We start from the raw sequence: 27,335 nt of genomic DNA on the forward strand, positions 1-27,335 counted from the left end.
TGCTGCTGAGATGCTGGTAATGTTCTGTTTCCCGGGTAGGGTACTGGTTATAATTGTTTCTGCAAATTCATTGCACAGTGCATTTTTGATGTTTGCATTTTTTAAATTCATTAGGCTGAAAAATATTACATATTTATTGGCTTTATGAAGTGTGAATTATTTTACTCAAACAAAAAGTCAAGCTCTTTCATTTATTCAACAACAACAAAAATATATGTACATATTACATACCAGTCACTCTATATTATGCTAAGGATCTAGAGGCGAATGAGTTATTCTTGATTCCTGTCCACAAAGGGCACAGTCTAGAGGGGGAGGGAGACTGACATGAAAACAGATAGCTGCAGGGGAACAGGATTCCTGGAACAGTTTAGGTGTGGATGGGGTGCTGGAGATGTAGAGGAGGGAACTGTGAATGGTTCATTGAAAAGCTACACACAGCTTTTGTGAGCAGAAAGTTCCCCTCCTCAGACATCACATTGCTGAGGATGTCAAATAAGCAAGTGGAAACTTTGAGACATGAGGGAGATTGGGGCTGTACGGATAGGTACGTGTAGGATCCCAGTTATATAGGGTGATGGTAGAAATTGTGGAGATGAGATCACCAGTAGAATGTGCTCGGGGCAAAAGAGGAGGGGGCAAACGATGGGACTCTGGAAGGAGAATTCAGTGGGCAGGGGAGGAAAAGCCTGCAAGGAAAACTGAAAAAAGGCAAGTCGGAGAACTAGAAAGAGGAGACTCGTAACTTCTAAGAAGAGGGACAAGAGAATGTCAGAGGACTGAGCTTTCATCGTCAAAAGCCATTTGCAAGGTCAAGTAAGACTGGTACAGTAAGTTCTCACGTAACACCATTGACTGGTTCTCAGAAACTGTGACTTTAAGAGAAACAATATATGTAATGAAACCAATTTTGTCATAGGCCAGAGATTTCCAACATTTTTCCTCGCATAGCACCCATAAAGTAATTACTAAAATTCTGCAGCACACCAAAAAATGCATTTTTTGCCAATCTGACACACACAAAAAAGGTATAATTTTGATTCTTTCACACCAGATGGCTATTGTTGTGTTGGCTGCTGTCACCTTTATTTGACCATCTAAGGGGAAAGCGCTCAGGTGTTGCGTGTTTTAAAAATTCTTGCGGCGCACCAGGGTGCCTCCTGGAGCCCACGGGTTGAAAATCACTGCCCTAGGCCAACTGATATAAGCCAGAGTTAAGTTGTGCCGGCATCTCACCGACATTATAACTAAACGACATTGAGCGACACATTATTCAGGGGCCTGCTGTACGTGGTTTTGACAATTAAGAGGTCAGTACTCTAAATGAAGCTATTTTTTAAAAAAAATCTGGCTTTGATCAGAATAAAAAAGCAAAGACTATGAATATGAATGAGTCCTGAAAGATATTTGGTGGTAAAGCGAAGGAGAAAGAGAAATCAGTTTGAGTATGATCGTAGGCGAAGGGGAAGGAAAAAACCTAAGGAAGAGTTGGGTCCCTGAGCCAGTGGGAGGGTGGGGCAGAGAAGCCTCCAGAGCCGACTGTGTTAGAGGCGCCGGTGCCTCCAAGAGTGGCCCGCAGACCAGCATCATCATCATCATCATCATCATCATCCGCAGCAGCAGCACCTGGGCACTTGCTAGAAATGCAGAATCCGGGGGCAAACTGCAGGTGTAATGAATCGGAATCCACATTTTAACGAGATCATCGCTTGCAGCCCTCGCAACAAGCGGTAAAATGGGCCTTACTGCTCCCATTTTCACCAATAATGAGACTAAGGCTCCAAGAAGCTGCCTGGGGCAGCTGAGCTCAGCAGCAGCGGAGTCAAGGTGCAATTCCAGCACTTCCTGACTGCAACCTTCCTTTTAAAGGTAGAAAAGTAAGTTCGGAGGAAGCTCTACTTTCACGCAATTCAGAATTGTCCCAGAGGCCAGAACGCCCGCAGCGACCGGTCGGGGCCGCAGCTCCCGCGCCGCCAGCTGCGCCTGTTCACGGCGACGGGCGGATCCCGTTCTGCGACCTCGGCGCCCTCGCCAGTAACAGTATCGACGGGGTTGGAACTTCACTTCCCAGCGAGCCCCGCGGCCCCCTATCGCGCGAGGCATGACGGTCACCTCGCCCCTCTCCCTTTCCTAGTGGAGCTGCCCTGCCGACGCGGGACACGTGCCAGCCTGACGTAAGGGCGCGCGGCATCCTGGGATGTGTAGTCTGGCTGGGACCAGAGCGCCCCCTCGAATGAATGGGGCGGGGGCGGACGGCGAACTACAGCTCCTCAGCAGGCGGCGTTGTTGGCGGCCGCCGGGGAAGGGGGCCCAGTGGCGGCCCCGGGGCCGAGTCAGCGCTCCGGGGAAGCGGCGATGTTGTGTCCCGCGGCCGAGGCAGCGGCTCGGCTTCCTGGGGTAGCGGTCTAGGCGGGCACTTCCTCCCCGTCCCCCGCGCCGGCCATGCGCCCGCTCTTCGCGGTGGGCCTGGTTTTCGCCGGCTGCTGCAGCAACGTGATCTTCCTGGAGCTCCTGGTCAGGTGAGTGACCCCCGCGGGCCGCACCGGTTCCCGGGGTCGCCCAAAAACAGCCGGAGGGGGGGCGTCCCCGCGCGTCGCCCCCGGGGCCGGAGGCGGCGGCACGAAGGCCCGAGCCCGGGGTCGGCTCTGCGCCGCCCGGGGCCCCGCCGGGTCGGCCCCTCCTGCACCTTGCGCTCCGTCCGCGGGCCTGTCCCGTAGTTTCACAGCATCCCTTGCAGGAAACACTTGGGGTGTTGCTGTCGTCACCCCTTTTTTTTACACATTGGGGGGTTGAATCCGGGTGAATTTCTCACGTGACTGGCCCCAGGTTGGCAGGGAGCTGGTGGCGCAATCCAGGGTCCCCCCAGCTCTTTTCTGCACCCTGATAATAATGCCACGTCTGACTCGGGCAGAGCTGTTTGGCTTACAAGGCAGACTGATTTTGTGCACGCTGCGAGGAAAGTTTCATGTGTATTAAAGTGGCCCGCAGAGCATTTTATTACCATTATAGATAGATGGGCATGAGTACTGTGCCCAAACATTGTCTCTCAGTGATGTAGGAGAACCGATTCTTATTTATGTATAAGGTCCGTCTAATTGACCCAAAAGAACATTTCCAGCTTTAAGATATTAGCCTTTAAATTTGGAAGCATGTATAAGGATGGGCATGTGTGCGGATAAAAAAGCTGTGGTACATTTACATAGTGGAATACTACTCGGCAGTAAAAAAAAAAAAAAAAGGAAATCTTACCTTTTGCCATGGCATGGCTGGACTTGGAAATTATTTTTTATTAATTTTTTATATCATTATTGATTTCAGAGAGAGGAAGGGAGAGGGAGAGACAGAAACATCCATGATGAGAGAGTCGTTGCTCAGCTGCCTTCTGCACGACAGGCACCCAGGCATGTGCCCTGACTGGGAATCCAACCCGGATCTCCTGGATCCTAGGTCCATGCTCAGCTGCGGAGCCACGCAGGCTGGGCTGGACCGGGAAATTATTGTGCTAAGTGGAATAAGCCAGTCAGAGAAAGACAAATACCATGTGATCTCATTTGTGGATTCTAATCAAAAAAATAATTTAACAAAATGGAAGCAGAAGCGAAGATACATAGACTGACAGCTGTCAGGGGAGGGGGGTTGGGGGGCTGGGTGAAAAATGAAGGGATTAAGCAACAACTATACACACACACACATATCTCACAGACATGGACAACAATATGGTGATAGCCAGAGGAAATGGTGGGGAGGTTGGGGGGGTGGAAGTGAGCAAAGGGGAGATAAATGGGAACGGAAAGAGACTTGACTTTGGGTGGTGAGCACACAATGCAGGATGCAGATGATGTTTTATTGAGTTGTATATTTGAGCCCTGTATGGTTTTATTAACCAATGTCACCCCAACAAATTCAATAAAAAAAGGAATGGTGGGGGTGAAGAGAGGGCGAAACCGGCGGAGGGGGAGAGGAATGGAAGCTAGACTTAGGGTGGTGAATGTGGCACACCTGAAACTTACTTATACAATGTTATCTAAAAGAAAGAAAGGAAAGAATGGCTTTACCAAAGGGAGACTAGGTTGGTTTTATTGAAATGGCATGCAAATAATGTTGAGTAATAATGTGCGAAGTTCAGTGGGTAGAAGCTGTTACAGAAAAGGCAACAGGTGTCCTGGAAAAGGCTCAGGACTAAAAATCTCAAAATTATGAACTTCATTCTTCGCTTTGCCATACCTTGGTTGTGTGACCTTTTCAAGTCATTTAGCCTCTCTGGGCTTCCATTTCCTGCTGTAAAATGCTGTCTCTGGTGCTATCTACCACCATGTTTCTGAATTGACACTTTATCTCCACTGATCACCACAACAATCTGTGTGCAATATAGCTCAAGAATTTTAATTTCTGTTTTACTGAAAATGAAACAGTTCCCAAGAAGTTAGATAGTTTTTTACTCCTTGTAAGTGGCAGAGGCAGAACAGGAATCCAGGATATCTAAACTCCTAGTCCAATATCTTTTTTCAACCTCCCTGTCAGTTTTGAACTTGGGCAGCCTATAGGTTTTGGTCACCCAGTCCCACCTGTGGTACCTACTAGAAATGTATTTTATTTTCCCGATACCATTGATTAAGTCATTGGGAAGCAACCAGCTTATTTAAGGTAAACTCTTGTACTGTAGGAGCTCCAACCCCGGGAGCACCATGCTGTTCTTTGCTAGTCTGAAAAACCCACAAGGGGGATCAGAGGGGAAAGACATAGCCTTTCTTACTTACACCTGAGGAAGACCCGATGGCAGCGGGCAGGGTGAGCTTCCCCGCCGGCCAGGGTCCTGCAGGGGGTTATCTGGCAGAGGGGAGAGGATGGGAGTCACGCTGGGCATAGCCTATGTGCGGGCCAAGGATAGACAGTCTGGAGAGGCTTGTTAGCCGTCAAGTACATGGGAAATACTTGGGTCTGCGCTGCTCTGTTGCTTGTGGCTGCTGGTCAGGCAGACACCTTTCCACTGACTGGGAGGGGGAATCGGGCTATAGCCTTGCTTGACCCTACAGCTCTGTAGGGGGTTAATTTTTGCAGTTACTGAGCTGGAAATTTTATTATGCAGAAGGTATTGATAAAGATCTTTTTTTTTTTTTTTTTTAAGAGTAGTTGATTGAGCCCTGGCCAGTTTGCTTAGTGGTTGGAGCGTTGGCCCGGGGCCTGAAGGGCCTCCCATTTGGAATCTGGTCAAGGGCACGTGCCTTGGTTGCAGGCTTGATACCCGGCCACTCCTGGGGAGAATGGGAGGCAGCTGATCTGTGTGTCTCTCTCACATCAATGTTTCTCTCTCTCTCTCTCCCCTCCTTTCTACTCTCTCTGAAAAAGCAATGGAAAAAATATCCTCAGGTGAGGATTAAAAAAAAAGAATAGTTGATTGATTTTTAGAGAGAGGAAGGGAGAATACAACATCAGTCAGCTGCCTCCTGCCTTCCCCCTACCTTGGGTCCATCCTGAAACCTGGGCATGTGCCCTGACCCAGAATTGAACCGGCAACCTCTCCGGTGCTCAGGATGATGCCCAATCAACTGAGCCACACCGGCCAGGGCCATTTGTCATTCTTGAGAGTAGGTGGTGAGGGATATGGGGGTAAAAAACAATGCATCCTGCTGTAAGCTGGTACATTTCAAAGGAAAGTTACTTTGGAAATTGATTTTAAATTATAAAAAGTGATATCAGGCCAGCCAAATAAAGATCAGAGAATAATCGTGTCATACTTGTGTTGAATATGCCATTAAATTAAACCTTGTCGAAGGTGGTGTGATGTCAGTTTTGCTAGCAGCTGAAGGCACTCTTTACTAGTTATGAGCACTTGGCTAAATTACTTGATCTCCCCAGTCTGTTTTCTCAACAGTAAAAGGGGCGGTGGTGGGTCGGGGGAGGTGATGGCTCTACCAGCCTCACATGGTTTTGAAGGATTACATGGGATACTTGTGCAAATCCTGAAGCATGCTCAGGCTTCCCCTCCTCTCTCACAACTTTTATTTCAGTACAGATATACCTTGTTTTATGAGTTTGTTCCTGGAACATTGTGAATAAATCTGACTTTACAGAATGTTTTCATGTATTACGGGAGCTTCTATTTAGAACACTTTGAATAATTTGGAAATAAATCATGTCATTTATCTTTTTTGTAAATCTGGGTTTTTGCATACAGCAGTGGGTTTTCATAAGGTGGTGAGGGTACATTTATTAATTTAATGAACAGTACACCAGATGAATGGTAGCTTTTTCTTGGTTTGCTTGGGCAACTCATGAATTCTCATGTTACAGGTCAATAAAACAAGAGCTGGTTGGACTGGATGGTCTCTAAAGTTCTTTCTAGTTTTGGCCTTCTCAGAATTTGTGACTTTATCTTGGGGCATCACAGCTCATAAATTTTTATAGAGCAGGAACTGTGCTTTTTATATGGCTTCCTTGGAAACATTGGGTGCCCTAATAAGTGGCAAGTAGAACACTATAAATATAAACGGAAATGCTGAAGCGACTTGCAGGAGAAGCGAACATTTTAAATCATTTTTCCCAAATTGAAAAACAAATGTAGGTTTTTCTGTCTGATGTTCATATGTATAATTGGGATCTAAAATAAAATACAGAGCCACAGTGCAGTGTGAAGAGCAGATGTGAATGACTGAGGGCCGTGCATCAGCTGAGTAGGCAAGGTACGGGGTGTCTCACATGAGGCAAACAGCCTGAAACATTTTCTTTAGCCTTTTTATTTCAGTCAGGTGCCTAATGCTGAATCAAATAGAGAAGTTTCCTAAATCTAGAATAAGCGCTAACAAAAGGCATAAACTATCTGCCCAATCTTTCTCTTCAAAGTTGTTGCCTTTTTTAAAAAAAATAAAAATTTGCCCTGGCTGGTGTGGCTCAGTTGGTTGGAGCAGCATCTCATGCAACGAAAGGTCGTGGGTTTCATTCCCTGTCAGGGTATGTACGGGAGGCAACTGGTCCATGTTTCTCTCTCTCTCAAATCAATAAAAACATATCTTTGGGTGAAGATTAAAAAAGAATGATATAAAAATAAAAATTTGGATTCTTGCCAGAGAGAATTCAAAGTCAGAGAAACTGCAGTTAGTGATTATAATTACTGAGGAATGAATTTCAACAAAACAAATGATTTAGGGAAAAGGGTCCAAGTTTTTACTCTGAAGTTTTAAAATGAATTATTTAAGTTAAAGTAAATAATTCCATTGGTATCTATACAACAATATGCTCCTAAAAAGCTCTGTAACTTGATTTTTTAAAAATGGAATTATGTGTGTGCATTAGGGAAATTTAACAGTCCTGTGGAAATAGAGAAAGGAGATTCAAGTTGTCAAGGGGTCACTAAGAAGTGACTTCTAATGAGTATGGGATTTCTTTGAGGTGTCCTAAAATTAAATAATGGTGATAGCAGCATGACTTTAAATATATTAAACACCACTGAATTGTGAAGAATAATAATGGTGATGATGGTAGTGATGGTGATGGGGTCTGCAAATGCCATTTTATTTGTCAAGTGGCCTTGGGAGATTTACCTAACTCGGTGTTAGGTAGCAATAAAACGGGCATAATAATACCTGCCTCCATAAAAATAAAGATACAATTAAAAATTGTGATGCCTTTTAAAAATCTTATGGTGAATACACTTGTAAAGTGAGTCTTTTTTGAAAAAAATTGATAATTGTTTCTTTATATCTTTTGTACAATTTTAATCTTCTAGATCGTGGTTGCTTAAAGTGAGGCAGCCCTGCATTCATTCGGGTGCTTGAGTGAAGGCCAGACGCTGTGCCCAGAGAGCAGGGGCACCGTCCTGGGACCATCCCTCTGTGGCACTGGGTCCTTAGCATCTCCTACTCCAAGTGTGGCTCCCTCATCACACTGTTCTCTTGAGGGCAGGGCTCAGGTCTCGTTCACATGGGGAACGTGCCGGCAGCTGGCCCCTGAGTTTATGCATAGTAGGATAATAGGTACTCTGTAAGTGTCCTTTAGCTGAGTCGACCTAAGCTTTTGGTAATGAGGAAATGGAAAGGAAAGCAAGGGAGTTTCATGAACTCCCTTAGGCTAAGTCTTGGGCTTGGCACTTTATATATATATTTTCATTGAATCCTCACTACAGTGTTAAAAATATGTCACTTCTGTTTTATAGGTGAGGAAAATGGTCAATATAAATATCTTTTAAAATGTTACTAGACTTCAACTGAAGGCCTTCTGATATGCAGGATCCTACATTTTAGTCGCTCTGGAGTTCTAGTCTCTGCCTTTTCCCTCCCTGGCAGACACTGTGGGAAGTGCTTTCCACGGGTAGGCTTATTTGCTCTGCAATAAAACCAACGAGATAGGCACTCATACTGTTCTCATTTGAAAGATAAGAAAACTAGATGTAGATGGTAATTACCTTCCACCGTCACAGGGTAAGTGACAGAGCTGCATCCTGCATGTCAATGTGCGATTTTAGCCACTGTGGAGCTCAGTATTTCTCAGCACTGTGTCAGCACATGATTACCTGTGCATCTTACACACACACACACGCACGCACACGCACACGTACCCCTCCTGGCCTTTCCCCCAGACCTGTCAGAGTGGTTCTCAGCTCTGGCTGCACATTAGAATCAAGTGGGAAGCTTTCAAAAGTACAGATTCCAGGGCCCTACCCCAGACCAACCCAATCTGAACTGGGACGGGAGGCTCCCCAGACACGTGGTTTTTAACGAGCGGCTGATGCAGAGTTGCGTGGACTGTGCCAGGAACTATCTAGAGCTCAGGTTCCTTCTCCCGTCACTCATATTGAGGCTAATGGCTTTAATTAGCTCCTTGAATGAGGTAAATGTCTTACATGGTTATTTATGGATTCCTGCAACCTGTAGCCCTGTCCCTTGAAGGTAAGAAGTGCTAAAAGGAATCACTTAAATGAATATAAAGCAGTTTTCAAGGAAGCCATAGGCAGTGGAGCCTGAAGAGGAGAAACGGCTCTGCTTCAGGATAGCTCTGTCCGAGAGTGGCTTACGCTTGGAGGTCTTTATTTTTATGCCTGATGGGTGTATTTAAGAATCTGTATACTTGGCACTGCTATTTAATATTAATACCACCAAAAGAGGATGAAGTTGTTTGTAATAGATAGCATTATATTAATGTTTAGAAATTACATCCCTCCAGTCACTAGCTTTGGGTACATGTCTTGGTGAAGGTGAAAAGACAGGATATGCAGGCTGAGTTTCATCACCCGGGAATATAGGGAATATGGGAAACCTGGAAGCTCCAGGAAGATGGGGCAGCTGCTCACTTTGAGCTTCCTCCAGTGACTGAGCAGAACCTGTGGAGGACACGCTCAAGAAAACCAGATGTTTTAAGGGACTCATTTCAGAGGGCCTCAGGAGGCATGTCAGAAGAAATTCTTCTGTCTTGCAGATTTTTTCCTAAGTCACCGTGAAAGATTCCCATTCCTCACGTAGATCACTGAAGAGGTTCAATTGAATTTCATGAATATTTGTTGAGTGCCTAATATGTTTGTGTTAAAGGTTGTGGAGAATAGTAGACTAGCATTGTCCTCTGTCTTTTCATTATTGCTCTTACCCCTCCCCTCACCCCACCCCAACAAAGGCCCCTTTTTAGATATTTTTTTCCTAGCCACCCCCCCGATATACTGTATATGGTTTATGTACTGTACATACATCTGTGCTTTACACGTACAAAATAGTAAGATTTCCCCCAACCCAGGAACCAGTTTTTGCCCCCACAGGGGAGCTGAGGTAATGTCCCTGTCATCAACACTGGATACAGATCTTCGATTGACAGTCGTCTTGGAGATTCCTGGGCAGGAGAATACATACACATTTCCAGGAGACCTGAGCACATCTCCATCCTTGGGCTTTGCTGCCTAAGCCGACTAGGGTCCTGACTAAAGTCTTCTTGGTTAAGTGAAGATCCCAGAAAGAACATGACTGACTTCCCACAGTTGGCTAGGAAGGTTGTGTCCTAGTTCTGGAATGAGTGTATCAGTGATCCTTCCTGGTGGCCTGCTGTGCAACAGAAGGGTGAGATGAGGCCGGACATTCTCTGTGAGGTGTACAGTATTGCTAAATGTGTGGGATCCATGGGTCATGAAAACTGAGCAGACAGTGGTAATGGAATCTATCCCCCTGTTCTGAACTGTCAATATAGCAAGTCAGAGTGGCCTTTATCTCAGGTTTTTGTGCCTTTTTTTCTTTTTGTTATGCAGGAAGCATCCAGGATGCGGGAACATTGTGACATTTGCACAATTTTTATTTATTGCTGTGGAAGGCTTCCTGTTTGAAGCTAATTTGGGGAGGAAGCAGCCGGCTATCCCAATAAGGTATGTACATTGAAGTCTCTTTTAGCCCTTTTCGTCTTTTTAAAGTTAAGAGCTTTTCTGGTATTTATATAAAAGGAACCTGAGACATCCTTTTATAAGATTTGTATCAAAGATATCTGTAGAGTTATTTTCTGAATTTAATATGTTGTGAAACTCCAGGGAGCCTATATTTAGAATAAAATTCCTGCCACAACACTTCAAATAACTGTGATGGAGACAACAATGTATATTCAGGGTGTCCCAAAAAGTATATATACACTTTGAATAATTATTAACTCCAATGAGTTAAATCTGAAAAGAAAGAAACATCAATTGAACTATCAGAAAAAAATGTGTATATATTTTTTTGGGACACCCTGTATATGTGAGTGTGTGTGTGTGTGTGTGTCTGTCTGTCTGTCTGTCTGAGTGGTATTCAGTTAAAGGCCTAGTGTGATCACCAGTTTTTTAAATAGTTATGGGTGCTTTCCTCATGTTACCGTATATGGAAGGAGTGGTATCACTGCTTCTCTTAAGAAACTAATGGCTTTTGGAACTAAATAAAGGTGGTAGTTATACAATATTGCAAACGTACTAAATGCCACTGAATTGTTCACTGTAAAGTGGTTCCAGAAAATGATTGGCAAGCTAAGGCAAAATTACTGATTCCAGACCTCCATTAGTCCAGATTTACATAACTGTACTCATAGGGCCAAATAGAAAACAGCAGTTCTTATAATAAGCAGTGTATTGAAAACTCAGTATTCTTGCTGTGAGAGACTTGAAATAAATGTAGCCCATCCAGTTGTGACTTGGATAGGATAGTGTTACTTAATCCCTTTGAGGGGGACCTTGTGGTATGAATGTTTGGATGCAGGCACTGGTTAAGGCTCGTCCTTGTTGGTATTATTTTGCAGCATTCCTGAGTAGCTTGCTGTAGAAAATCTGGCTGAATTTTGTTATTAATATTGTATTTTTAAATTTCCCAATGTGATGCTAAATATCCGAGTACTTTTTTGTTTGTTTCTGTTGGCTTTAGTATCCGCATAAAACTTTTTGCTCTCAGCACCAGCATGTACATCACAGGGGGAGCTCCAGCATTTTCTGATTCCTCTGACCCTTTCTGTCTTTGCATTCTGGCTGCCGGCGCAGTTCAGGAACGTACTCACTCTCACCATAGCTTTTATAATAGTATCCCGGCTGTATGACCTCCTGCCTGCCACTCCTCATCCTCTCTTTCAGCTTCTTGCCTTTGTGTCATGGGTCCCTCTCTCACAAGTGCCCAGGGGTCATCAGAGCGAAGCCCGAAGTCCCTAACCTGCCCTTAGAGGCTCACCATGACCCTTCCAGCAGCCATAATCCATGCGTCCCGTTTGTGCTGGCTCTTTCTTTCCTATCTGTGAAGCCATAGTGAAAACCTTGCTCATGTCATTCATTCCCGTGAGCAATTTCTAGGCAGTGCTGTGTTGGCAACAGTGAGGAATATAGTTGGAATTGATTATCCTGTATGACCTCGGTGAACTCACTCTATCTCTAAATGGAATCTTTTCAAGATAGGACTAAGAAAATTTGGCAAGAAACCTTGTGAAGTCACCAGTAATATGTGATTTAAAGCTGTGAAACAGCTATTGCTAGTAATTTTTTCACGTGTGTGATACCGTGTTCTGCGTTGATAGGGGAGCTAACTTGAGACTTGGTGCTATCACATTCTTTAGATGTGGGAAGATGAAGAACCAGGGGGGACCTGTGGGCATTTCATGACAAACATGGGACCACTTATTTACCTTTGTCCTGCATTCTTTAGCCATTTATTTTAAATATTATGTTGAATCAAATGAAGTTGTTATTATTCAACCTTTTTGACCGACAAAAATAGGTAATTTCACATGATTGAACCTGATATATATGAAAGGAATCCTAATTTTATATGGTTTAACCTAGTATGTATGGAGCAGGCATCTTAAATATTTTGTAGTTCAAAATGGGAGCGTACAGATGTAAAATTATTTAATTCATTTGCTCATAACTGTTCACTTGTATTTATCCCTTTATCTTTCTAAGGTATTAGAGTTACTGGGTTTTCTTCTTAGTGTTTTTGTTTGTTTGGTTTTGGTTTTTTATTTATTTAAAGACCTATAACTCTTAAAAATAGGGGCCCTAATTTTTAAATACAAATTTACACAAGTTAAATGATGTCCTCATTAATTTGGAGGCCAGTGGTTCAGAATGTGGGATAATTATTAACAGTTGCTAGGCTGAAAGTAACCCTTGACTTACCAAATATTTTCTTTAGAAATAGTGAAAATTAATCATATAAACAAGTGTATAGAAGAAATGTTAGAGAGAATTAACAATTTTCAAGTTCTTTAGAAGTATATGAAAATTATACAAAGAACTGATACAATAATAAAAATTATCTATTCACTTTTTTTTCTTAAGATTAAATTTATTGAGGTAGCATTGGTTAATAACATAAATTTCAGGTGTACAACTTTGACATCTGTATACTCTATTGTGTGTTCACCACCCAAGTCTAGGCTCCTGTCACTGTATATTTTACCCCCTTTACCCTCTTTGTCTTCTCCACTTCCCCTTTCCCCTCTGGTAACCACCATTCTGTTGTCTGTATCTTAGAGTTTGGGGTTTTTATTTGTTTGTTTTTTTCTTATGTTCTACATATGAGTGAAATCATACAGTTCTTGTCTTTTTTTTTTCTTATTTCACTTAGCATAAATATTCTCAAGATCCATCCATGTTGTCATAAATGGCAATATTTTCCCTTTTCATGGCTGAGTTGTATTCCATTGTATTTATGTCCCACATCTTCTTTATCCAATCGTCTAACAAAGGACAAGGTTGCTTCCATGTCTTGGCTATTGTGTGTGTGTAATGCTACAGCGAATGTAGTGGTACATACATCTTTATAAATAAGTGATTTCCAGCTTTTTAGGTAGATACCCAGAAGAGGGACCGCTGGGTCATATGGTAGCTCTAATTAATAGAGGAACCTCCATACTGTTTTCCGCAGCGCCTGCAGCAGTTTACGTTCCCACGGGTAGTGTGTGAAGGCGCCTTTTCTCCACATTCTCTCCAGCCCTTAACTGTTGACCTACTGATGGCAGCCATTCTGACAGGTGTGAGGTGATATCTCATTGTGGTTTAATTTGCATTTCCCTGATTAGTGATCTTGAACATCTTTTTATATATCTGTTGCCCATCTGTATGTCCTCTTTGTAGAAATGTTTATTCACATCCTCTGCCCATTTTTTAATTGGATTTGTTTTTTGTTTGTTTGTTTTTGTGTTATGTTGTATGAGTTCCTTATATATTTTGGATATTAACCCCTTATAGGATGTATCATTTGCAAATATCTTCTCCCATTCAGTAAGCTGCCTTTTTGTTTTGTGGATAGTTTCCTTTGCTGTGCAAACATTTTTAGTTTAATGTAGTCACATTTGTGTATTCTTTATTTTGTTTTTCTTGCCTGAGGAAACATATCCAAAAGGAAACTGCTAAAAGCAATGTCAAAGAGTTTACTGCCTATGTTTTCTTCTAGGAGTTTCATTGTTTCAGGTCTTATATTTAAGTCTTTAACCCATTTTGAGTTATTTTTGTATATGGTATAAAAAAGTGGTCCAGTTTCTTTTTAGTGTGTCCAGTTTTCCCTACACCTCTTACTGAAGAGACTGTCTTTACCCCATTGCCTCTTTTGTTGTAGATTAATTGATCATATAAGGAAGGATTTATTACTGGGCTCTCTATTCTATTCCATTGATCTATATATCTGTTTTTATGCCAGTACAATACTGTCTTGATTACTGTAGCTTTATAATATAGTTTGATATCAGGTAGCATGATACCTCTCTCTTTGTTCTTTCTCAAAATTTCTTTGGCTGTAACTACGGAATTCATTTATTCTAATAGGGTGTTTTTTTTTATGTCATGGTTATGTCATTTGCAAATAATGAGAGCTTTACTTCCATTTTGAATTAGATGCCTTTTACTTATTTTTCTTGTCTGATTGCTGTAGGTAGGATTTCCAATACTATGTTAAATAGAACTAGTGATAGTGAGCGTCCTTGTCTTGTTCCTTATCTTAGAGGAAAAGCTTTAAGCTTTTCACCAATGAGTAAGATATTACCTGTGGGTTTGTCATATATAGCCTATGTTCCTTCTATACTCACTTTGTTGAGAGTTTTTATGTTGAATTTTGTCAAATGCTTTTGCTACATCTATTGAGATGGTCATCTGGTTTTACCCGTTATTTTGTCATGTGATGTATCATGATCAATTTATGGATGTGGAGCCATCCTTGCATTTCTGGGATAAATCCCACTTGATCATGATGTGTAATCCTTTTAATGTATTGTTGAATCTGGTTTGCTAATATTTTGTTGAGAAGTTTTACATCTGTGTTCATCAAGGATATTGGCCTGTAATTTTCTTTTTTTTTGTAATGTCTTTGTCTGGTTTTGGTATCACGATAATGCTGGCTTCATAAAATGAGTTTGGAAGCATTCCTTCCCCCTCAATTTTTTAAAATAGTTTAAGAGGAGTAGGTGTTAATTCTTCTTTGAAAAGTTTGGTAGAATTAACGTGTGAAGCCATCTGGCCCTGGACTTTTATTTGTTTGGGATTTTTTTTTTATTGCTGCAATTTCATTGCTAGTAATCAATTTAGATTTTGCATTTCTTCCTGGTTCAGGCTTGGAAGGTTATATACTTCTAGAAGATTTGTCCATTTCTTCTATTTTGTTGAATTTGTTGGCATACAATTGTTTGTATTATTCTTTAGTGAGTCTTTATATGTCAGCGGTATCACTTGTAAATTCTCTTTCATTTATGATTTTATTTATTTGGGCTCTCTTTTTCTTAAGGAGTTTGGCTAAAGGTTTGCAATTTTGTTTATCTTTTCAAAGAACCAGCTTTTAGTTTTATTGATCTTTTCTATTTTTAAAATGTCTATTTTGTTTATTCTCTGATCTTAACTATTTCTTCCTTCTGTTTACTTTGGGTGTTTGTTTTTTCTAGTTGCTTTAGGTGTAGACTTAGATTGTTTATTTGGGATTTTTATTGTTTCTTGAGGTAGGCCTGTATAGCTATGAACTTTCCTCTTATAACTACTTTTAATGTATCCCATAAATTTTGAAAAGTTTTGTTTTCATTTTTATTTGTTTCATGATTGTTTTTAATGTCCTCTTTAATTTCCTGTTTGAAGCATTCCAGTTTTCTTGCTGTAGTTGATTTCTATTTTCATGCTATTGTGATCAGAAAAGATGCTCGATATGATTTCAGTCTTCTCGAATTTATTGAGGCTTATATTGTGGCCTAATATGAAATCTGTTCTAGAGATTATAGACTTGAAAAAAAAATGTATTCTGCAGTTTTTGTATGAAATGTTCTAAAAATTTATATTAAATCAATCTGGACTAATGTGACACTTAAGGCCATTATTTCCATATTTATTTTCTGTCTGGATTATCTATCCATTGATGTGAGTGGGGTATTAAAATCTCATACTATTTTACTACTGTGGATTTCTCCCTTTATGCTGTTAATAATTGCTCTATACGTTTAGGTGCTCCTGTGCTGGGTGTGTAGATATTTATGATTATTATATTGTATCCTCTTTTTGGATTGACCCCTTTATCATTAAGTATTGTCCTTCCTTGTCTTGTTAAAATTTTTTTGTTTTAAAGTATATTTTGTCTGATACTGCTACCCCACCTTTTTGTTTCTATTTGCATGGGATATCTTTTTCCATCCCTTCACTTTCATTCTGCATCTTTAGATTTGAAGTGAATCTCCTGTGAGCAGCAAATAGGCCTTGTTTTAATTAATTAATTAATTAAATTTATTTTAATTTTTTTGTTTGAAATATTACAGATGTCCCTTTTTCTCCACAATGACCTGTTCCACCCCATCCCATTCCCCTCCCCAGTCCCTCTCCCCACCATTGTCTGTGTCCTTGGGTTGTGCACATATGCATATAAATTCTTTGGTTACTCTCTCCCCCTCCACCCACCCACCCTCCTCCATCCCTCTGACATTCGTCAGTCTGATCCATGCTTCCATGTCATTGAATCTATTCCGTTCATGTTTATTAAGTTCTTTAGATTCCACATGTAAGCCAAATCATGTGATTTTTTTTTTTTTCTCTGCCTGGCTTATTTCACTTAGCATAATTTTCTCCAGCTTCATCCATACTGTCCCAAAGGGTACGAGATTCTTCTTCTTTACAGCTGCATAGTATTCCATGGTGTATATGTCCCACAGCTTTTTTATCCATTTATTTACTGATGGGCACTTGGGCTGTTTCCAGATCTTAGCTATTGTAAACTGTGCTGCTATGAACATAGGTGTACATATATTCTTTCTGATTAGTGTTTCAGGATTCTTAGGATACATTCCTAGGAGTGGAATCACTGGGTGAAAAGGCAGCTCCATTTTTAATTTTTTGAGGAACCTCCATACTGTTTTCCATAGTGGCTGCACCAGTCTGCATTCCCACCAGCAGTGTACTAGGGTTCCCCTTTCTCCACACCCTCGCCAGCACATGTTGTTTGTTGATTTATTGATGGCAGCCATTCTGGCAGGTGTGAAGTGATACCTCATTGTGGTTTTAATTTGCATCTCTCTGATGATTAGCGACGTCAAGCATTTTCTCATGTGTCTCTTGGCCATCCGTATGTCCTCTTTGGAGAAGTGTCTATTTAAGTCCTTTGCCCATTTCTTAATTGGGTTGTTTGTCTTTCTCTTGCTGAGTGCTATGAGTTCTTTGTACACTTTGGAAATTAGCCCCTTATCAGATTCATCCTTGGCAAATATGTTTTCCCAGACCGTGGGGTTCCTTTGTATTTTGAGGCTGTTTTCTTTTGCTGTGCAGAAGCTTTTTAGTTTGATGTAGTCCCATATGTTTATTTTTTCCTTTGTTTCTTTTGCCCTAGGAGATGTATCAGTGAAAAGTCCACTACGTGGGATGTCTGTGACTTTACTGCCTATGTTTTCTTCCAGGATTTTTATGGTTTCATGACTTACATTTAAGTCTTTTATCCATTTTGAGTTTATTTTTGTGTATGGTGAAAGTTGGTGGTGTAGTTTCATTCTTTTGCATGTATCTGTCCAATTTTCCCAGCACCACTTATTGAAGAGACTGTCCTTACTCCATTGGATACTCTTGCCTCCTTTGTCAAATATTAACTGACCATAGTGGCATGGGTCTATTTCTGGGGTCTCTGTTCTGTTCCATTGATCTATAAGCCTGTTGTTGTACCAATACCAGGCGGTTTTGATTACAGTGGCTTTGTAATATACTTTGAAGTCTGGTAATGTGATCCCTCCCACTCCGTTCTTTTTTCTCAAGATGGCTGCAGCTATTCCAGGTCTTTTTTGGTTCCATATAAATTTTTGAAATGTTTGTTCTAGGTCTGTGAAATATGCTGTTGGTATTTTCATAGGAATTGCATTAAATTTATAAATTGCTTTGGGTAGTATAGACATTTTAATGATATTAATTCTCCCAATCCATGAGCATGGTATCTTCTTCCACCTGTTTAAATCTTCCTCTATTTCTTTTTTCAGTGTCACGTAGTTTTCTGAGTACAGGTCTTTTACATCCTTGGTTAAGTTTATTCCTAGGTATCTTATTTTTTTAGTTGCAATGGTAAATGGTATTGCTTTTTTAGTTTCTCTTTCTGAAAGTTCATTGTTGGTGTATAAGAATGCCATTGATTTCCAGATGTTGATTTAGTATCCAGCTACCTTGCCAAATTCGTTTATCAAATCTAGTAGTACTTTGATGGAGTCTTTAGGGTTTTCTATGTACAGTATCATGTCATCTGCAAATAATGACAGTTTTACTTCCTCCTTTCCAATTTGGATACCTTTTATGTTTTCCTCCTGTCTGATGGCTATAGCGAGGACTTCCAGTACTATGTTGAATAAGAGTGGTGAAAGTGGACATCCCTGTCTTGTTCTGGTTTTTAATGGAAATGCTTTTAGTTTTTGCCCATTGAGTATGATGTTGGCTATAGGTCTGTCGTATATGGCCTTTATTATGTTGAGGTATGATCCCTCTATTCCCACTTTGCTGAGAGTTTTTATCAGAAATGGGTGCTGGATTTTGTCGAATGCTTTTTCTGCGTCTATTGATACGATCATATGATTTTTGTCCTTCATTTTGTTTATGTGATGTATCACATTTATTGATTTGCAGATGTTGTATCAGCCTTGCATCCCCGGAATAAATCCCACTTGGTCATGATGTATGATCTTTTTAATGTATTGCTGGATCCGGTTTGCTAGTATGTTAGTGAGGATTTTAGCATCTATGTTCATCAGGGATATTCGCCTGTAATTTTCTTTCTTTGTAGTATCTTTATCTGGTTTTGGGATTAGGGTGATGCTGGCCTCATAAAAAGAATTTGGGAGTTTTCCCTCCTCTTGAATTTTCTGGAATAGTTTGAATAGAATAGGTGTTAATTCTTCTTTGAATGTTTGGTAAAACTCGCCTGTAAATCCATCTGGTCCAGGACTTTTGTTTGCTGGGAGTTTTTTGATTACTGCTTCAATTTCATTAGTTGTTATCGGCCTATTCAGGTTTTCTGCCTCTTCTTGATTCAGCTTTGGAAGGTTTATGCTTCTAGGAATTTGTCCATTTCCCCTATGTTGTCCAATTTGTTGGCATACAGTTGCTCATAATATTTTCTTACAATCCTTTGTATTTCTGTTGGATCAGTTGTTATATCGCCTCTTTCATTTCTGATTTTATTTATTTGGGTCCTCTCTCTTTGTTTCTTAGTGAGTCTGGCTAAAGGTGCATCAATCTTATTTACCTTTTCAAAGAACCAGTTCTTGGTTTCATTGATTTTTTGTATTGTTTCTTTAGTCTCTATGTCATTAATCTCTGCTCTGATTTTTATTATTTCCTTCCTTCTACTTCCTCGGGGCTTTTCTTGCTGTTCTCATTCTAGTTCTTTTAGTTGTTGTGTTAGATGGTTCTTTAGATCTATTTCTTGTTTCTTGAGATAGGCCTGTAACGATATGAACTTTCCTCTCAAGACTGCTTTCGCCGTGTCCCATAGGTTTTGAGTTGTTGTCTGTTCATTTTTGTTACTTTCCATGAAGTGTTTGATTTCTTCCTTGATCTCCTTGGTAACCCATTCATTGTTTAATAACACGCTATTTAGCCTCCATGTGTTTGAATATTTTTGAGTTTTTTTATAGTGGTTGATTTCTAGTTTCTTGGCATTGTGATCCGAGAAGATGCTTGGTATGATTTCAGTCTTCTTCTTTTTGTAGAGACTTGCCTTGTGCCCTAACATGTGGTCTGTTTTTGAGAATGTTCCATGTGCACTCGAGAAGAATGTGTATTCTGCTGCTTTGGGATGAAATGTTCTGTAAATGTCAATTAAATCCATTAGGTCTAGTGAGTCGTTTACGGTCTGTGTTTCCCAGTTGATTTTTTTGTCTTGATGATTTGTTCAGTGCTGACAGTGGGGTGTTAAAGTCCCCCACTATGATTGTGTTACTGTCAATCTCCCCCTTAAAGTTCCCCAAGAAATTTTTAATATATTTAGGTGCTCCTATATTGGGTGCATAAATGTTTATAAGGGTTATTTCCTCCTGTTGGATTGATCCCTTTAGTAATATGTCATGACCATCTTTGTCTCTTGTTATGGTCTTTATTTTGAAGTCTATTTTGTCAGAAATAAGAATTGCTACTCCAGCTTTCTTTTCCTTTCCATTTGCATGGAATATTTTACTCCATCCCTTCACTTTTAGCCTGTGTGAGTCTTTTGCTCTCAGGTGGGTCTCTTGTAGACAGCATATATTTGGGTCCTGTTTTCTTATCCATTCAGCTACCCTATGTCTTTTGATTGGACCATTTATTCCATTTACATTTAAGGTTACTTTTGATGTAAACTTATTTAATGCCATTTTTCCCCTTTATGCTGATGTGCCTTTCTCTTACTCTTCCTCTTTTTCTTAAAGCAGTCCTTTTAGCATTTCTTGCAATGCTGGTTTGGTGGTACTGAACTCCTTTAGCCCTTTTTTTGTCTGGGAAACTCTTTATTTCACTTTCAATTTTAAATGATAGCCTTGCTGGATAAAGCAATCTTGGTTGCATGTTTTTTTGCTTTTCATTACTTTGAGAACTTCATGCCACTTTCTTCTGGCCTGAAGAGTTTCTGTTGAGAAATCAGCTGTCAGCCTTATGGGGGTTCCCTTGTAGGTCTCTGCTTGACTCTCTCTTGTAGCCCTTAATATTTTCTCTTTGTCCTTGACATTTACCATTTTAATTATGATGTGTCTTGGAGTGGGTCTCTTTGGATCCCTCTTGTTTGGAACCCTCTGTGCTTCCTGAACTTGTGTGGCTTTCTCCTTCGCCAGCCTAGGGAAGTTTTCTATCATCATTTCTTCCACCAAGTTCTCTATCCCTTGCTCTCTTTCCTCCCCCTCTGGCATTCCTATAATGCGAATGTTGTTTCGCTTCATGTTGTCCCAAAGCTCCGACTGTCCTCATGCTTTTTAAGTGTTTCTTTTTGTTGCTCTGATTTTTTCTACCTTGTCTTCTAAGTCACTTATTCTATCCTCTGCTTCATTGAGCCTGCTTTTAATTCCTTCCAGTGTATTCTTGATGTCAGATACAGCATTCTTTATTTCTGTCTGATTTTTGTTTGTTATGTATCTTTTTTTCATGTTTTCCCTAAAGTCCTCGATCTTATCCTCTATTGCCTTTTCTCTTTAAGTTCCTTGAACACCATCATCAGTACTCTGAACTCTGTTTCTGATAACTTGCTTAACTCCATCTCGTCAAAGACTTCTTCTGGCAGTGTTTCCTTTAATTTGGGGGTTGTTTCTTTGTCTCCCCATTTTGGTAGGTCTTAGTGTTTGTATCTATATATTAGATATATTTTCTGTCTCCCAGTCTTGTGGGGTGGGATTTTGTCTTGTGGGTCTAGTGGATCCCAGAGGTGTGCTTTCCTTATACTTCTGAGCTCTTTCCTCTAGGCGTGCCCCTCTTGTGGGTGTCCCTTTTGTGGTTTCTTTATGTTCTTCTGTTGTGGTTGGGTCTAGATTGTCGTTGATCAGTCCTTGGGACGACTCTCCTCTCAGGTTGGCTAGCTGTGTCTCAGCTCCAACCTCGTCGTGTAAGCTGTTGTATGGGTGTTCTAGGCAGCTGGGCTCAGCAGTGGCTCTCAACAGAGGAAACAGGAGTCAGTGGCCTTTACATGTAGAGATTGTTTATTTAGCCCTTTTTAAAAGGTCTTGAACTCCAGACACTTCAGATTAAGTCTAGTCCAAGTGTCTGAAGGGGGGGGGGAAAGGCAAGAGAGAAGGCAAATAAGAGAGGGGAAGAATCGCAGCTGCTGGGTGGTGCTACTGTTCTGAGAGCATTTGAGCTATTTTCAGCAGCCGGAGTTGACTCAGGCCTTGTTTTTAAATCCATTCAGCCACCCTGTATTTTTTATTGGGGCATTTAACCTATTTACATTTAATATAATTGTTGATAAGTATGTACTTATTGCCATTTGTTAGTTGTTTTTATAGTTCTCCTGTATTCCTTTCTTCTCTTGATCTCTCCCCTGTGGTTTGCTGGCTTTCACAGTTTCTTTTTTTCTTTACTTGTGTATCTTTTGTAGGTTTTTGGTTTTTGGTTTGTGGTTATCATGAGATTTATATATATCTATAGCAGCCTGTTTTAAGCTGATAGGCATTTAAAGGTGAATATATTCTATAAGGACTACATTTTACTACCTCCTCCCTGTTATATGTTATTGATGTTATGTTTTGTGTCTCCCTACCACTTATTGTAGTTTGAATTGAGTTTGATATTTCTTTCTATCTTAGTAGCTTTTTAAATGTCTGATTCACTGCGTTTATTTAATATTTGGCTTTACCTGAGTTTTTTTTCCTTTATCATATATTTTTATTTCTGGATATGGCCTGTCTTGTTCTGCTTAAAGAAGACCCTTTAACATTTTTTGTAAAGATGATTTAATGGTGATGAACTTATTTAGTTTTTGCTTGTCTGGTATACTCTTTATCTCTTCAATTCTGAATGATAACCTTGCTGGGTAAGTTATTGTGTAGTTTCCTTTCTTTCAAAACTTTAAAGATGCCCTGCTCCCTCTGGCTTATAAAGTTGGGGCTGAGCAATCAGATGACATCCTTATGGAGTTTCCTTTGTATGTAATACATTGGTTTGCCCTTGCTTCCTTCAAGATTATGCCTGTATCTTTAACCTGTGCCATTTTAATTACAATTTGTCTTGGTGTGGGTCTCTTTGGGTTCACTTTGTTTGGAACTCTGTGCTTCCTGGACCTGCGTCCCTTTTCCTTTCCCAGCTCAGGAATGTTTTCAGCTGTTATTTCTTTAAATATAGTTTCTGTTCCTTTCTCTCGTCTCCTTCTGGGATCTCTATAATGCTAATGTTTGGGCGCTTGATACTATCCCAAAGGTCTCTTAAGCTGTCTTTGTTTTTTAAAATTCTTTTTCTGTTTACTGTTATGATTGGTTGATTTCCACTAGTTCGACTTCCAGGACCTGTTTTTCTGTATTAGCTAATCTGCTGTTGATTCCTTCTAATGTACTTTTCATTGCAGTTATTGTATTCTTCAGACCTGCTTGGTTCTTTATTACACTTTCTACCTCTTTGTTGAAGTTTTCTCTAAGTATTCCAATTCCACTCTCAAGTTTGGTGTGCATTCTTCAGACCATTTCTTTGAATTCTTTATCGGGCAAATTACTTATCTCCATTTCCTTAGGGATTTTTTTTCCCCTGAAGATTTTTCTTATTCTTTCATTTGAGAGATATTTTATCTTTTCATTTTGTTTAACTGTCTATGTTTGTTATATGAATTATACAAAATAGCTATCTCTCCCAGTCTTTAAAAAGTGGCCTTATGTACAAGGGTCCTCTGTGGACGCTGTGTTTGCCAGGTGGTTTTGGTCAGCTGGGAGGAGCCGAATATGTGTATAAGGTGTCCTGGCCACTGGCCCACTGAGTTGAAATGACTCCAGGTGGGGAGGCCAGGTGCATGTAGTAATGACCTGTTGATCCTTTTTGCTCCCTTTGTTTGGGGCTGAAATGGGCTGGGGTGATGTGTTCAAGTGCACTCTGCAGCTACCTTGCTGGTAGGCCAGAGCACACCTGGACAGAGCTCCTGCCCACCCTGTGGAGGCAGAGGGGGGTGTAAACAATAGTGCTCACTGGCACCTCCAACCCCGGATAATTCCTGCAGTTTCCAGAGAGCTCCAGTGGGTCACCAGACGTCTCTATACAGTCTCTCTTGTTTGTTGTACAGAAAGTGGTCATATGTAGAAGTGACCTCTGTGTAGGCTTTAGCACCAGCTAGTTTTGGGAAGCCAGTTGGAGCCCAGCAGGGAGGCCAGGTGTAAGTGGTACCACCCTGTTGTTTCTGCTTGCTCCCTTTGCTGGGAGGCAAAAGGACTGGGCAGCAGACCTGGGAAAGCTGCTGTGATTTTGCAGCCAAGCCAAAGCACCTGAACAGAGATCCCACCTGCCCTAAGGCATTCACTATTCACTGGCTTCTCTGCCCGTAGAGTTCCTGCAGCTCCTGTGACTTTGCCAGCCTTCTCTATTTGCTCTCTTTGTTTGTTGTTCAGAAGTTGTTCATTAAGCCCTTCGCTGTCTTGCAGGAGTTGTTCTGTATACAGTGTATGTGTATATTTGAGTGTGCTCATGGGAGGGGTCAAGTTCAGACTCCTATGCTGCCACCACCTTGGACTTTTTTTTCCTAGTTTTTAAATGTGTAATGAATGCTAAGTTGTTTATTTGAGATTTTTTGTGTCTTGAGGTATGCCTGTAATGCTATAAACTTCCCCCTTTGTACTGCTTTTGCTGCATCCCCCAAATTATGGTATGTTGTATTTTTACTTTCATTTGTCTTTATGTATCTTTTTATCTCCTGTTTCTTCTTTGACCCAATAGTTGTTTAGTGTCATGTTGTTTGATCTCCACACGTTTGTGTTTTTCCCCAGCTTTCTTCTTGTAGTTAGTTTTGTTTTATACCATTATGGTCAGAAAATGTTTGGTATGATTTCAGTCTTCTTAAATTTATTGACACTAGTTTTGTAACCCAACATATGGTGTCTCCTTGGGAATGTTCTGTGTGCACTTGCAAAGAATGTGCACTCTGTCACTTAGGGATGGCAAGTTCTATAAATACTAAGTTCATTTGATCTAATGCGTCACTTAAGGCCAATATTTCCTTATTGACTTTCTGTCTAGATGATCGATTCATTGCTGTCAATGAGGGATTCATGTCCCCTACTGTAATTGTATTTTTGTCAGTTTCTCCCTTTGGGTCTGTTAGTAATTGCTTTATGTATCTTGGTACTCTCAGGTTGGGTGCATATATATTAATAAGTGTTATGTCTTCTTGATGAATTCTCTCCTTTGTCATTATAAAATGTCTATCTCTGTCTCTTGTTACCCTTTTTTATCTTGAAATCCATTTTGTCTGGCATAATGACTGCTACACCCACTTCCCTCTGGATGCCATTTGTTTGAAGTACCGCCTTCACCCCTTCCTTTGTGCCTGTGTTTGTCTTTGTAATTGAGCTGAGTCTCCTGCAGGTGACATATAGTTGGGTCTTGCTTTTTAATCCATACATCTACTCTGTGACTTTTGATTTGTGAATTAAGTCCATTTATAATTGGGGTGATTAATGATATATGAAGATGTACTACAGCTATTTTATCTTTTGTTTTCTTCTTGCTCTGTATCGCCATTGTTTGTTTTCCGTTGTAAGTCTGCTTGGCAGGTTTCTATGATTTTCTTCTCCATTTCCTCTTTTTTTAAATGTTTTGTCTCACCCAGCCTGGTGTGGCTCTGCAGTTGAGCATCGACCTAGGATCTAGGAGGTCGCAGGTCGATTCCCGGTGAGGGCACACGCCCGGGTTGCGGGCTTGATCCCCATTCGGGGGCGTGCAGGAGGCAGCCGATCAATGACTCTCTCATTGTTGATGTTTCTCTCTCTTTCTCTCTCTAAAATCAATAAAGGTGTATATAAGAAAAAATGTTTTGTTTCAGCCTTGGACTTTGTTTTGTGGTTACCATTAGGATTGTGTAAGATGTCCCCTACCTACACACAATAGTCCTTGTTCTTCTAGTTGCCTCTTCAGTCACCTGGACCTGCCCAGTCCTCTCCTCCTCCTCGTCTTTTATGATTTTGTCACAAGTTATCCCTCTTTATGTTGTGCCTTTGTTACCAAATTGCAGTAGTTATACTTACTTTAATGCCCTTTTTCCCCTTTAACCTTTATGTTATAATTATTTACTAACCTATTCTGAAATAGATTTTCAGTTTCCTGCTTCTATCTGTCAGTCATCTTATTCAGAGTTTGTATACTTTTGTTTCTAGCAGAAGAGCTCCTTTTGACATTTCTTGTATGCAGGTCCTGTGGTGGTAAATTCTCTCAGCTTTTGTTTGTCTGGGAAAGCCTTTATTTCTTTTTAATGGCTAAAGGATCCCTTTGCTGAATATCTTATCCTTTGCTGATAGTTCATCTCTTTCAATATTTTGAATGTTTTCTTTTTGCTCTCTCCTGTCTTGTAATGTTTTTACTGAAAACATTACAGAAAAATCTGGTGACTATAACCTAATGGGGTTTCCTTTGTAGGTTAGTCTTTATGTTCCCTGGCAGCCTTAAGAATTTTTTGTCAATTTTTGACAGTTTGAATAAAATGTGTCTTGGAGAAGGTCTTCTGCATTGATACAATTAATTAGGTGTCCATTAGCTTCTGCTATCCTAAAGTCTAGTTCTTCCCACAGGCTTGGGAAGTTCTCCTCAGTTACTTCTTTAAGTAGGATCTCTGCTCCCTCCTCTGTCTGGTGTACTGTGCCTGTTACCCTTACGTGGCTCTTTCTAATGGGGTCAGAGAGTTTCATTTTTTAAATTTTTAACTCTTCTCTTTCTTTTTCCTCATGGGTCATTTCTAGGTTCCGTCTTCAAGTTTGATAATTCTCTTTTCCACCTGGTCTGCTCTGTTTCCAATGCTCCCTAGTACATTCTTCATCTCATTTAGTGAGTTCTTCAGCTCCGGAATTTCTTTTTTATAGTTTGAATCTCTTTGGCAAAGTGCTCCTTTTGTGCATTAGTTTTATTCCTGAGCTCACTGAACTGCTTTTCTTTCTTCATAACTGCAATCTTGAATTCTCTGTCACTGAAACCACAGTCTTCCGTGCCTTTGAGTTTGTTTGCTGGAGATTTTTATTTATTTTCTTTCTGTGCTCCCAGGTTACCTTGGTTGCTCATGGTATTTGATGGATTGTTTCTGTGTGTGTGCATTTGCGGTAGAGGTCTCTTGTTTAGATACTGTTTTGCTCTCAACAATTCAGCAGGTTAGTAGGCAGGCTACTTTCTTTTCCCATAGATAGTTATAGCACATGGTTGTTATTTTTTTTGTATTACTTGTACTATTTATGCCTCTGGGATCATGGTGGAGTGGCATTGCTTAGGTCAAGGAAAACGCCATGTACCCACTGAGATGTTGGGTGTCTCCCCTGACCAGCTTGCCTCAGTTATGGGGCATGACTACTATGATGGGGGATGTGACTGGTGGTGAACTGGTTTTGCAAGCTCCCTGAGCAACTCCCTTTTTGCACTGTGTTTTTGGCTTTACCAGGCTCTGCCGGGGCATATTGGGCAGAGGAGGCAAGTTCACAATCTTATGGCTCTGCCCCACCCCCTTACAGTAATGGCTTCCCAGCCACCTCTTCCCAGCTCTGCTGCAGTGTGGGGGCAGAAGGGAGAGGCCTTTCCTAGGAAGGGAACTGCTTCTACCCTCCAGGTTACAGAATGAGGGCTACAGCCACACGAACCCCTCCCCCCCCCCACTATTGTACTATTGTGCTCACTGCTTGCTGGAGCCAGGGGGCACCAAACTGTTTACAGCCACCAGTCTGCCGCCACCGTATCTGTCCTCCCCCCATCACACCTCCCCTATTCATTCCAACATGCCCACCTTCAGATGTCCTGATGTAAGGATCTT

The 27,335-nt window shown here is 40.9% G+C and overlaps 1 protein-coding gene across 2 annotated transcripts in view; it reads left to right on the plus strand.

Moving 5' to 3' along the window:
- The first annotated feature begins 2,218 nt into the window (after positions 1 to 2,218).
- SLC35B4 (solute carrier family 35 member B4) overlaps positions 2,219 to 27,335 on the plus strand; it is a 35,800-nt gene continuing 10,683 nt past the window's right edge. For both annotated transcript variants that reach the window (XM_081146749.1, XM_081146748.1), the window contains exons 1-2: positions 2,219 to 2,519; positions 10,220 to 10,333. In XM_081146749.1, the coding sequence (XP_081002875.1) occupies positions 2,443 to 2,519; positions 10,220 to 10,333 (191 nt within the window). In that variant the 5' untranslated portion in view covers positions 2,219 to 2,442. The remainder of the gene's footprint in view (positions 2,520 to 10,219; positions 10,334 to 27,335) is intronic.

Source organism: Miniopterus schreibersii (genome assembly GCF_964146895.1).
Source record: "Miniopterus schreibersii genome assembly, chromosome: 9".
Classification (NCBI taxonomy): Eukaryota; Metazoa; Chordata; class Mammalia; order Chiroptera; family Miniopteridae; genus Miniopterus; species Miniopterus schreibersii.